Source organism: Homarus americanus, unplaced genomic scaffold, assembly GCF_018991925.1.
Source record: "Homarus americanus isolate GMGI-L3 unplaced genomic scaffold, GMGI_Hamer_2.0 scaffold50281, whole genome shotgun sequence".
NCBI lineage: Eukaryota > Metazoa > Arthropoda > Malacostraca > Decapoda > Nephropidae > Homarus > Homarus americanus.
In genome coordinates, this window is record NW_024742338.1 from 4,019,039 (window position 1) to 4,032,973 (window position 13,935).

At 40.2% G+C, this 13,935-nt stretch overlaps 1 protein-coding gene across 7 annotated transcripts in view; it reads right to left on the bottom strand.

Annotated features, from left to right (window-relative positions):
* Positions 1-262: 262 nt before the first annotated feature.
* LOC121876799 (KICSTOR complex protein kaptin-like) overlaps positions 263-13,935 on the bottom strand; it is a 53,393-nt gene continuing 39,720 nt past the window's right edge. For all 7 annotated transcript variants that reach the window (XM_042382207.1, XM_042382210.1, XM_042382213.1 and 4 more), the window contains 2 exons: positions 12,541-12,708; positions 263-481 (listed from right to left, as the gene is read on the bottom strand). In XM_042382207.1, the coding sequence (XP_042238141.1) occupies positions 377-481; positions 12,541-12,708 (273 nt within the window). In that variant the 3' untranslated portion in view covers positions 263-376. The remainder of the gene's footprint in view (positions 482-12,540; positions 12,709-13,935) is intronic.

Below are 13,935 nucleotides of genomic sequence, written 5' to 3' on the forward strand. Positions count from 1 at the left end.
AGGGAGTGGGTTAGATTTAGAGAGAAAAGGATGGGATGAAGAAGTATAAGAAGTGAGGGGGAATGAATATCCAGGAAGCATGTGAATAATAGGAGAGCTTGGCATCACTGTCTTCTTTATATGGCCATTTTCCACATATGCTTGGGTTAGCCAACACCAAGAGACTTATAGAGATACAGCAGGTAGAGTGGCAGTAGGATTTGTTTATGCACCCAATTCTGATCCATGCAGTATAGCCTGAAAAAGTCCCCCAAAAAAATACTTGAGTCTATAAATTTATTAGAAAAATTCACATATCAAACTCATTTACATAAACATACTTGAACAGTACAGTATTGTGTGTTTGGATCACAAGTTTTTATAATTTTCTGCATTATTAACTGGCCTTTACTTCTGCACCAGTAGGAATGAAATCAGCTTCAGTTTCAGTAAGGGCTTCCAGCCTACTAAGGATGACTGATGCCACTTCCCAGGGGTTATGCTGTTGAATTGAAAAGTTAAGATATAGTATTTATCTGGTCAAGAAACAATTTTATTGTTATTTTCTTAAATGTAAATCTTTTTACTTTACAAAGCAATCAGCTTGCTTCAATACTACAATTTTCTTTATTGACTGCTAATACAATGAAATTAGAATGATTTTGAGAGGAATGCAAGCACAATAGATGATACTGCACAGACAAAATAACAAGAAAAGGAAGATCTGATCTGACATCCCAGTTTCTAACTAAGCCTGTTGCCATTTTAAAGGGTTGTAGTAACTAATGGCCACACCTCTCCCAATCACAACCACCATCCTTATAAAGGGTAAATAAATTCAAAAGCTGCTCTCAATCTACCATTTTGAATTTAGTGTCCAGCCAAGTTTTGACAAACCCAAAGGAAGAGAGAGGGTATCAGAGCTGCCGCTATGGGCTTTGCTAGAAAGCAGTATTTCAGGATCAATACTTTCACTCTAAAAGTGTACCCTTTGCCAGGCAGCCATATTAATGAATAGCTAGCTGCAAATAGGGAGGAGGTCAATACTAGGGTAAAACTTCGCAAATCTGAATTGCTTGGGACAACCAAGCCCTGTTCGAATTATGGAAATATTTGACCTTTGGATACATAAACATCATGGTCTTTTTATATACAGTCAACCCTCACTTTACGAGGTCCCACATTCCACGTTTCCACGTTTACAAGGTACCCTGCCAGAACCGGGATGCTCACATTCCGCGGTGCGTGTACCCCTTTACTCGGGTGAAGTATAATGTTTTTTATTTAGCTCATAAAATTCATACAAATTATCCGGCCAGAATATAATTTACATTGCTGGAATTCTTACAATTTGATGATCATTTTGAATATAAGCATCATAGATTTTGCATTAGACATACAAATTTTAGATCTAATGCAAGTATTTTGTTTACTCAGAGCAAATATGTTATCTTTTGTGCAAAATATATGAAGTGTATATTCAAAATATTCCTGGTCTTACAAGGAATCCAGCATTGTCAATTATATTATCCTAACTTTAGTCTGAGGTATTATTTATTACTTAAAAGGTAAATATTCTGGTTTCTCCCAAGCATTTATCTGGTAGGGAGGGTTGGTGGGGGATGGGGGGGACGGAGGGATCGACCGACCATCTGGCGCGGTTGGAAGAGGGGGGAAAGGCAAGGTGAGGTACTTTGACTGACAGATAGTGTCGTGAAGAATAATTTTTTTTTTTATTAACTGAAGATATTTGTTTTAGCTCATAAAATTCATACAAATTACCCGGCCAGAATATAATTTACATTGCTGGAATTCTTACAATTTGATGATCATTTTGAATATAAACATCATAGATTTTGCATTAGACATACAAATTTTAGATCTAAGGTAAGTATTTTGTTTACTCCGAGTAAATATGTTATCTTTTGTGCAAAATATATGACATTTATATTCAAAATATTCCTGGTCTTACAAGGAATCCAGCAATGTCAATTATATTATCCTAACTTTAGTTTGAGGTATTATTTATTACTATACCTTAAAATCTAGTGGTTTTCCCCCAAAAATTTCTCAGAGAGGGAAGAGCCAGCGAGTGTAGTGTGAGAAGAGGGGGAGGGAGTTGAGTCCATTATTTGAATGGACATTAACTTGGCGACTGTATTTCTCTATTTCTCTTAAGTATTAATTGTGTGCATGTACCATCATAAAATTAAGATGTTATTTTTACTAGAACATAGGTATTGTGTCGGAAAAAGTGGAGTTTGGGGGTCAGCCGGTCTCTATTTCATTTAATCCCATATGTTATGTAGTTCACTTTACGCGTTTCTCGCTTTACGCGGGCCTCTGTGGGTTCAATTGACCGCGTAAAGTGAGGGTTCACTGTACAATTTAAGTGAAATAATTATATACGTAAGTTGCCCAAAATCCTAATATTTTTTTAATTCCTTTAATACTGTTGAACAATCGAGATCCCTCACACCGCTCCACTTTCCCCTCCTCAGTTCTGTGTGCTAACTCCTGTGCACGTAAAAAAATTTTATTACCTTTATGTTTTTGATTATATCACAAAAACTGTTTTTAGAAAAAAACGGCTTTTTTTCACATTCTGTATGAATAATTGTGTGTGTGTGTGCATGGAACAGTATAAGAAGAAAGAAGCAAATTACATATACAGTGATATCTCTGTTAGCCAGAACAATTAGTGCAAAGCACTTCCGGGAATGAGAGATTTCCGGTAACGGGATGACTCTCAAAGCTGGAAAAAATCCCTCATCCACAGAATTTTCCAGAATTTTTTGGGTTACGGAAAAATGTTCTCGGAAGTTCCAGAAATTGCCCATTACATTGTCTCTCAAACCCGGAAAAATATCCCTCATCCCTGAAATTTTCCGGGCATTGAAAAAATTTTCTCGGAATTTCTGGAAAAGGCACCTGATTTTCATCTCCCAAACCCAGAAAAAAAATTTCCCCATTCCCAGAATTTTCCTGGAATTGGGAGATTTTCTCTGAATTTTCCAGAAAATGTGCCCTCGGAAAATAGTTCCAAAAACCACTTTTGGGAACGATTTAACTAGAAAATTAAAATTTCGGCTATCGGAGATTTCTGGGTCTGAGGGATTCCGGTTAACGGAGACAATACTGTACCTAACCAAAATTATGAGATGAAAAATAACCATAATGTACACCACAACTCAGCCTTACCCGCTCTGAGTGCTACTGGGTGGCGAGTTGACAACACAGTTACAGTCCACTGACTCCATGAGCTAACGTACACAATCACATGCCATACATACCGTACACACCATGCTCGTAATTGTTCTTATTTTATATTTTTATACAGCTAGACCCCGACTTACGACGGGGTTAGGGACCCAAATCCTGGTCGTAAGTCCGAATGGTTGTAAGTCCGACATAGATATATATAAAAAAAAATAATAATTAAATAAAAAATCTACAATGAAATACAGTACAGCAAAAGTAATAAATAATGAGGAATGGCTACAGTACAGTGAAAGTAATAAATAATGAGGAATGGATACAGTGCGACTGAGCACTTACCTTTACGTAATGTAGTCAGCTGAATGCACATGGGTCCCCCATAATTTTCTAATTATACATGGAGACTACATTAACTGGAAACGTTTCAGTATAGAAAATGCGTGTGTCATTTGGAGAAAAAAAAAATGAAAAAAAAAAGGGTCACAACTCCGGCGGTCATAAGTCGAAGCAGTCGTAAGTCGGGGTCTAGCTGTATTATATTTTGTTTATTTCTAAACCACCTAAGAGTACTGTAATTATTATTCCACAACTTTTATAGTTTCATTACTTGTAATAATGGCAACATGCTATCTCCACCGATAATATCCCTTTTATTGGCCTTGTAAATGTGAAACCATGGATATCGATGACTTGGATAGTGAGGACCCCGATATAATAAACGCTTTCACTATTATTATGGAATACAGTGCAGGTATCCCCTATTTACGATAGAGTAACGTTCTAGAAAAACCCATCGCAGGTCGAAATATCAACAATTGGGATCATTATAACATGGGGTTCAATGGGATAAGTTTCCAGTCAGTTGGGGAGGACACCCACATGGGCATAAAGGCAGATTTTATTTGGGGGGGGGCACATACCCTAATAAAGCCTCTGCTGCCCAAATTTTATAATTTAAATTTAATCCCTCTCCTTTTTTTAATTGAAATGCCCGGGTGGGCTATTCCCCATAAAAAAAGAAAAGAAAAAGTGCATCAGTAAATATTACTTCAAGGAAGTGTGATGACCTATTCTTCCTTTAGCCATATACAGTACAGTGGTCCCTCAGTTAACGAACGGTTCGATTAACGAATTACCTCCCATAAGGATCTTCAATTCGGTTAACGAACAAAACTTCGATTAACGAAATCCTTACGACAAATACGTTTTGGTGTGAGTATCAGCTGATGGGCTAGTCTGCCAATTCAGTAATATGTTCTATGTGTACATTCGTTTCCAGTGGAGTAAATATCAAGAAAGTTGTGCTCTTTAATATTTTTGCATTTTTTATATTAAAATTATTAGTCATTTTAAAATTTAGTTAACATACTGATAATATACAGTATGCAGTACAGGGAACTAGTTTTTTGTGTGCCCATCAACAGCTTGACTCACCCACCAGGCGTCAGTTTGGCTTTGCTTACAGTGGAGTGAATATCGATTTTGTTGGTGTCTTGAATATTTTTGCATTTTTACATCAAAAGTATTGGTCATTCTGAAATTTAGTTAACATATTGATAATACAAAGTGCAGTGTTGATTTAAATAAAACAATCTTGATTACACCTGGTGAACTTAAAATTTTATTGGTGAAATTACTGCATCCCCACTTCCTTCTCTTCTCCCTTCTCCTCCACCCCCACTTTTAATTCCCATTATCTTCATCAACCAGGAACCTTCTACATACACACCTCAAAGTAAGTGTAATTTACTGCATCTTTTTTTTACTTTGTATGTACTTTTCTGTGAGCTGGAACCAATTACCCAATATCCCATTGAAACAATGGATTTGGTTAACGAAATTTTAGGTTAACGAACGACTGTGGAACGAATTGTGTTCGTTAACCGAGGGACCACTGTATATCAATAATTCTGTTCATGTCATTTTCAATTACTTTTGTGAAATAGGCACGCTCAATATTCAAGATAAAGATATTCTCGAGACGTTGCTTTCCCATGGGTGTGCGGAGGTATGTTTTCATTCGAGGTAGCGCACTGAATGAGCTCTCTGGTGTGCATCATGTGGCTGGAATTGTCGAGTGAGTAGAATGTGCTGATAATATCAAGGCTAGAAAGGGGAAGGTGAAGAGCTTAATATAAAATCACTAAGAGCACACAGAACCTCCTAGTTATTACTTTCAAACCGAGATTCCATCTCCCCAATAACTTTGTCAAGGCTTCGAAAATAAATCATGACTTGGTATTAGTCCTCGGCACTTTGAACTTCGGGAACATCCAATGATTCTCCGTTGAGTGCTTGCAAATGCCGTGAAGGCTTGGTTCTTTGTGGTCTCGCCACATCATGGAAATTAAACTTTGAGCCATCTATTTCCTTCTTGACGATATTAGACATCATTTCAGCAGTGGACCACAGTTGCTGGAAACTCATCATTTTGACACCTACTTAGTTATTTTATTATTACCATAGCAGTCCTCCGAGCAGCACCAGCATCAATGTTCTTACATTGAAGATACTTAATCAGACTGGTCATATTTAGTAAGATGACTTTCAGTAAAGTTAGACCGAATACAAATTCATAGTCACATATTGCATGTAGTAGAGCATTTTCATTTGCATAGATTTTTGGTTTGCAATCATCTGATAAGGTAACAAGACCCCTGATGATTTTAGGCATTTAATCAGTGATAGCTCTCACAGCTGCCTGGCGACACAACCATCTAGTCACACTTAATGATTCAATGTGAGGTTGATGTCATTATCCTTCACCTCAATGTCTTTAAAGAATGCACGGCGCTTGGGACTCGTCTAAAGAAAATTATATAGACTGTATTGTTCCAAGTAAATTTTGGAGAGGTTTGATATCTGTCATTGTATCCTGGATTGCCAGGTTCAGGAGATGACCGTAGCAGTGCACTTAAATATCAAGAAATACTAAGTGGAGATAATTCCTTCATCAATGCAGCTAATCATTTTCTTTCACCTCTCATATTTGAAGTTCCATCAAATTATTCCCCAATAATTCTATGAATTTACCTCTATTTATGTCAAAAGTTTCCCTTATGTTTTGTTTATTTTCCTCATGGCTGCCATGGCAAGAATGAATTATAAATCTAAATTATCAGTAAATTTGCCAAGGATTAATATTTAAATTTAATTGGCAGATGAAAGTCAAGTTTCATGACATCCTGGCCATACTGTTAGTCTATTGGCTGCTGAAGTGATGTCACGGTATATGTTACACAATCAGACGTATGAACACCTTCAGTAACTCGGAATAGTCCCTGGAGGGCTCTCAGGTCATAAATTCTGAGACACTGTATGGAAAATGCAAATTTTCAAATATGAATGTTGCTTGTGGCGCTTGCCTGAATCATTGATATGCTATTGCCTACAATTTTTTTCTTCTTCTCAGAGTTTTGGGGGCTGCAACCCCCTCCATCCTGTATGCCCATGGGCACCCAAATTTATCACTGAAAAAAAATCCTATGCTAATACTATATCTACAACACTCACTATATCATTAAAAATAAGCCTGGTCATCATTACCTGTCCCCTTCAAGACTAAGGGGACTTTTGAAGGTGGAATGGAGACATTACTCTGACTCCCACACAATCTTCACCCTCAGAGACATGGTTTTTCTGAGTGCCTTGGCCTTCCCAGACATTTTCAAATTTACACTGCTCACTTCACAATCACAAAAACAAGAGTGAATGATAATACAGTAATATTATTGTGGCAAACACTGCTCACATCATGTCCACAACAAAAGAGGCAAAGCACTTTACAGTTATAAAAAACATAGCAAAAATCACTTCACAGTCACCAAAACATAGTACAAAGTGAATGGTAGTGATATCCTCTCACTGTAAGAAAAAAATCATCAATGATAAGTAACAGCATCAATACTGAACAATAATCATTGAGTTACACGATCATGGCCTTGTGATATCTCCATGGAACAGCAGCTCAACACCACACACCAAAGGCCACTACTCAGTAAAACTTAGATGAAAACCTGAATATTTATTACTGTTGATCTTCAATGAATACTAAATACACGGCTCCGTCACCTTACATTCCCCTGGCTATTTTTTTTTGTAACATTACTTGTACAACAACAAAAATTATATAGAACATAAACATGCTCTCCTATGCACAAACTCACAAACTTGCAGTGACCCAATAGTAGTGATGGCGATGATGGTGCTAGTAGTCACGGTGATGATAGTGCTAGTAGTGATGGGCCCAGGCTAGACAAGCAGGGGATCTCAGAGTAGCAGTGGGCCCCAGAAGGACGGCACATAGGCCCACTGACACAAGGACACGTCCTGGTGCTTACCAGCCATTGCCCCGCTGCCTTGTGGATTAACCTTGGTAGGTATAAGGCTTCGGGAGTAAACCCCGAATGAAAAATCTGTGGTGGAGCCCCGCATCAGGCAGACATGCTTACAGAGCTTCAACAGGACCCCAATGGCGTTACAGTATAGGCGGAAGAGGTGACCAACATGGGAACCCAACGACTATACCGGCGAACCAAGGCAATGCATGATGGACAGGCTACTAAGGCAAAACCCAACAAACTGGGTTATCGGCAGTCCATTGCAAATCTCCTTCTCCCCAGTCATTGCAACACTTGCACCACTGGATCAAAAAGAGCCAAGATGTGTGGTTGCAGCCTGCGCTCCAGCCTCACCACATAAATCAATTCACGTGCAGCCATCATCCAATTTATCATACTCCTAATCATCATTAAACCCTTATACCCCAAAACCCTATGGCGACGGACGAGTGGCAACAGGAACAGGCAGAGATGACTGCCAGGAGTCTCTAGTCACAACTCTGCACATGGGCGGCACAGATAAGATGGTCATTTATGCACTGGGATCTATGCAGCAGTGTAATCCAGTCCTGCCTGTGCTACTGAGCAGCCCTTTCAAGGAGCCACTCTGCTCACCACACATGGGGGAGGGAACTAGAAAAGGTGCCCTAAACATAGCCTGCCTAAAGAACCAACCTGACTGGGCAACCAAACCCAGTAAGGTCATCCTTATGTGGTCAAAAACACAATTATAATCCCAGATCAAAACAAAAACAAACTGTACAATCTCTTACGGTCACTGCATGGAATGTCAGGACCCTTCTGGATACTGGCACAAATGCGTGTCCTGAAAGAAGAACCGCCCTCATGGCAAAAGAGCTGGCTAGGTATAACATCGACATAGCAGCCATTAGTGAGTCCCGGCTCCCAGACGAGAGTCGACTCAAAGAACGGGAGTCGGGCTATACCTTCTTCTGAAAGGGTAAGCCTGCTGCAGGGAGAAACCGCATTTATGGAGTTGGCTTTGCCATCTGCCAACCCATCCTACACATACTAACTGAAATGGCTGTTGGGATCAACGAGCGCCTTATGATGCTCAGAGTCCCACTGAATCACTCGCATCATGCCTTTTTCATCAGTGCATACGCCCCAACACTGGATGCAGAGTATGACATCAAGGAGGCCTTTTATGCCAACATTGACAGAGTGCTAACCTCTACCCCCAGAGAAGATAAGGTTGTGCTCCTTGGTGGCTTCAATGACAGAGTTGGCAGAGATGCTGACATTTGGCAGGGAATCATAGGGAGAAATGGACTAGGCAAGTGTAATCCCAATGGCCTACTCCTCAGCAAGTGTGCTGCACACAACTTCACTATCACCAAAACTTTGTTTAGGCAGGCCAACAAATTCAAAGGTTCGTTGCAACACCACAATCCAAATACTGGCATTTCATTGACTTCATCATTGTCAGAGAAAGAGATCGCCGAGATGTCATCACCCGAGCCATGTGTGGCTTAGACAACAGCGACACTGATCATCAACTCATCAGAGCCAAGCTCTCACTTCACGTCGTCCCATAATGGCGAAAGCAACAAACCTTCAGAAGACGTTTTAACACTAAGCATCTGGAGGGTCCAGCAGTAGCACATGTTTTCAGAGAGCAGCTCGACAACAAACAACCCAAATCCCAGTGAGCCGAATGGGGTATTATCAACACTGTCATGACAAAAACCTGCAGAAAGACCCTCAGCTAGATTGAAAGAATGCACCAGGACTGGTTTGATGAAAATGACCTGGAAATCAATGTACTTGTCAATGATAAAAGTGCTGCTGTAACTGACTGGCAGAACAACCCTCGGTCTTGGACCAAAGCTGATACCTTCAGCAAGAAGAAAGCGACAGCCCAGCATGAACTTCGCAAACTAAAGAACGACTGGTTTAAAAATAAAGCATGTGAAACGGAAAAACTTGCAGATCAACACAAGATGCGCAAATTTTTCAATTCCATGAAATCATTTCATGGGCCAATCACTCATGGCACAGCCCCCTCCGCACATCCGATAGTAACTCCCTAATTAAAGATAAAGAAGGCATCCGTTAGTGCTGGAAAGAGCACTACCTTTTGCTGCTCAACCGAAACACCGATGTAGATGTCCTGACTACCCAGCAGGTCCATCAGCATCCAGAGCTGACCCACCTCAACTATCCTCCATCCCTGGATGAGGTAGCTACTGCCATCAAACAAATGAAAAATAACAAGGCCTCAGGGCATGATGGAATCCCAGCCAAGGTGTATAAGGCAGGAGGACCTCTGCTTACCAGCCATCTCCACTCTCTCCTGGAGAATATATGGGAAAAGGAGGAAATCCCCCAAGCCCTTAAAGACACCTCCATCGTCAATATTTATAAGAACAAGGGAGACCGGTCAGACTGTGGCAGCTACCGCGGAATCTCGCTGCTGTCCGTAGCTGGCAAAATTATTGCCCAAGTCCTCCTAAACAGACTTCTCCCTGAGGCAGAAAACTTCCTCCTAGAATCTCAATGTGGCTTTAGACCATTTTGTGGCACCACTGACATGATCTTTGCTGCCCGCCAGATACAAGAAAGGTGCAGAGAACAGCATCACTACCTGTACATGGCTTTTGTCGACCTAACCAAGACCTTCGACTTGGTCAACAGCCGTTTTGGCTGCCCACCAAAATTCATCGCCAATGTGAGGCTACTCCAAGATAACATGAATGGCAGTGTCCTGCACAATGACACACAGTCTGAGTTCTTCCCCAACCAAACGGGGGGTAAAACAAGGATGTGTGGCACCAACTCTCTTTTCCATTTTCTTGGCTGCCTTCCTTATTCGTGCCAGTGCCAATTTAGCTGGTGGGGTGGACATCGAGTATTGGATGAAGGGTCTCTTCGACATAAGACAATTCCAGGAAAGAACAAAGATGTCAACAGCTTCCATTACTGAGCTTCAGTATGCAGACGACCTCACCCTTGTCACTCACACTGAATGTGAACTATGCAGATGCGTATGCACACTTCGGCCTTGAGGTGAATGTACGTAAGACTCAGATTCTCTTTCAGCCTGCCCCTGGTTCAGCCACATCTCCATCATCCATCCAGCTTAACCCCTATGCCCCGGTTGCTGTTTTGGAACGTCCGTCCGGTGCTTCCCGGTTGACGTTACAGAACGTGCACCTTTTCGCGGCATTGCTTGAATGCCCAGCGTTAGTTATTACGTTCCACGGTTGCTGTTTTGGAACGTCCGTCCGGTGCTTCCCGGTTGACGTTACAGAACGTGCACCTTTTCGCGGCATTGCTTGAATGCCCAGCGTTAGTTAATATGTTCCAATGTGACTATTTGCCTGTCACGCCACACACTCGGCCACGGGGAAGCTTCCAGAAGATAATTTCCTACTTTTGTTTGTTTCATTTTCATTGTTTGTCCATTTTATCATGTTTTATCAAAGTAATATTACTAGAAGTAGTGTAGTTGTATTGTAGTTTAGTATTACTGTAAATTAATGCTATGATTAAGTTATAAATGTATTTATTTGTGGAATTATTATTCCGATAATTATATATAGGTATTACTTTCTCTACCAAACACAAAGACAGCCTGGCGACAGACTGTGTTTTGTCGCCAAGCATTTTTTATGAAAGGTAATGGAAATAAAATATTCCAAATGAATTATTTACAGGAAATAAGTATTTTGATACATTACTGGCCATCCTGGACACAAGGCAAGCAGAAAATTGCCACTGAGTAGTGACCACAAACGCTAGCCGTCAAAACAACACTATCCCCTTACCTCCCTCACCACTGCTGCCCCAGGGAAGTTTCTAGAGGGACAATATATAGTTCTTCTAATTTCTTTTTGATTGTTTTATCATTTAAAAAGGTTAAAAAAAATTGGGGAAAAGTTGCTTTTTCTTGATTTACCCCACATGGGGGATACGGCCAGCGACACCCTAGCCCAGGGCGTAAGGGTTAACGGTACTACCCTCTCTATTGTTACCCACTTTCAGTATCTTGGCTCCCACCTGTCCACCACCTCGGACATCAATGAAGAGATTCAACATCAGATCAGATGTGAATCTCAAACCTTTGGCACACTCCGTACCCATGTCTTCAGCTGTAGGGAGCTTAAATTATCTACAAAGTTGCATGTATAACGAGCAGTGGACCTCCCCACCCTGCTATATGGCAGCGAGATATGAGTCACATACAGGAGGCACCTCAAGGTACTTGAAAACCTCCACCAACGTAGTCTACGTTTAATCCTCCGACACCAATTGTAGAGCATCGAGGCTACCACAATGCACTAACAACTACGTTGGACTGACCATGTTACCCGCATGGACGACATTAGACTGCCAAAGCAGCTACTTTACAGTCACCTAACAAATAGTAAACCTAATGTTGGTGGGCAACTGAAAAGGTATAAAGATAGTCTTAAGAAAAATCTGAAAAAGTGCAAAATTGACCCCCCTTACTTGGTTGACAATTACTCCACACCGCAAAGCTTGGAGGAGCACCACACGAGAAGGTGTCAATACTTTCGAGTTAGCCCGACAGCAAACTGAGGCAGGCCCTGCCGGTCCTATATCAGCCTCTTTAGTTACCTTAAAACTCACCAACAAAGGTGACATCATTAATAATTCCTATCATTGTCTCATAGATGGATGATCGTCATACTCGATTTCGAGTGACAGCAAAGTGTAGTAGTAGTAGTACAGGTAGTACGTTTACGTGTAAATAAGTACAGTACTTTAATAATTATGTTCATTGTATATAGCTATGTGCATGTGTTAGTCCATACTTAAAGGATGTATGATCTTGGGATTACAAAACCACTTCAGGGATGAAACCTTAGATGAATAAATAAAGAGACAGGGTAAACCAGAATTTCCAAGAAATGATTTGGTTTGGTCACCTAGTGCTTCTACACAGCAAAGATCCCTTTAATAATGTGCTTATACTAAATCTTGAGTTTATTGTACTGCTCAAAAAATACTATACCTGAAAAATATGTATGCCTGTGGTGGTCATGACAATAAGCTGAAATGAGCCATCTCCCATAACATCACAATAGGCCAATGAAAGTACTGGGCAGGGTACTGTTATTCTGTGGTGAATATCCCAAGTAGATGGTTCTTCTTCTTCTCTGAGTTTGTAAACAATTACAGTCTGAAAATAAGGTTGTGACTCTAGATCATGAGGTTCTTGTTTTCTTTTAAACATTTCTAATATTGTTGGCAAATCCATTGATTTAATATTCACACTTCAATACTTCAGGGTAAATAAATAAAAAAAAAATTCATACAGTTGTCCTCACACAATTTTGTGTTATTTTTACTGACATGCCTCCAAAAAGTGAACACAGCTTTTCATCTGATCAGTGAAGTTAAGTAATGTTAGGTCTGGTAAGTACATGAATGGCTGACTGCCTGGGAACACCAGATGCTGTTGTTGGCATTAAAACTAAAGGACCCTACTCGAAATAACTACCTCATGACTTTGTCAGCTATCCTTAGTTAAATTGCCTAAATGTACATTATTATTATTATTATTATTATTATTATTATTATTATTATTATAGTAAACTCTTGCACTTCCGAATCTCTGAGAACCAGGCTTGGGTTGGTCCAGACCGACGTCTGGATGTGGCAAATTCCTATCCGGTCTCTCTCTCAGTCTGAATGCAGTGTTTACTCCCCGGCTGCTAAAATGGACCCAGTCTGCGTCGTCGCTGGGCCAAGTTATGAAGTGTTATGGTTGTTTATCAACCCGTATTTTTGGGTGGATGTCTATAACTTTCTTCATTTATTTTTACTCATTTACATGCACACACCATCCTACATACATATTGTGAAAAAAAAGTAAAACAAATAGTTGTCCTAAGGGCAAACATGTAACAGGAGGAGAACACAGAGTGTTGGGGTTGGGGAGCGTTGTTAGGGAATCGGCGTCCCAGCTGATCTTCGTTACTATGGTGAAACAGGAAGTATATGCAAATGGTGACTGTGTGAAAATTTCATTTGGCTTTTATTTACTGATTTGGCAATACAGTATTTTTTGTTGGTAATATTTTTATTTATTCCTCACATTTCCTGGTACTGTATATATTATTTCAAGAAAACTATGGCTACAGGAGGAAAATACACTCAAAAGGTTTTCCTAAAATACTCCCTGCCATAAAATATATTTGGTTTTACTGTACTACACCAGACTTCTTTACATGTGATGTGTGTGTATGTGACATCACACTGAAGGAGTGAGGGCTGCTCAATTATCAGGAAGCTCAAGGCCACAGCTGCCACCACACACACACATGCACCTCACTTTTCACCCATCCATGTTCTTTATTTATTATTATATATTTTTATTTTTTTATTATCTTTATTTCTGAGCCAC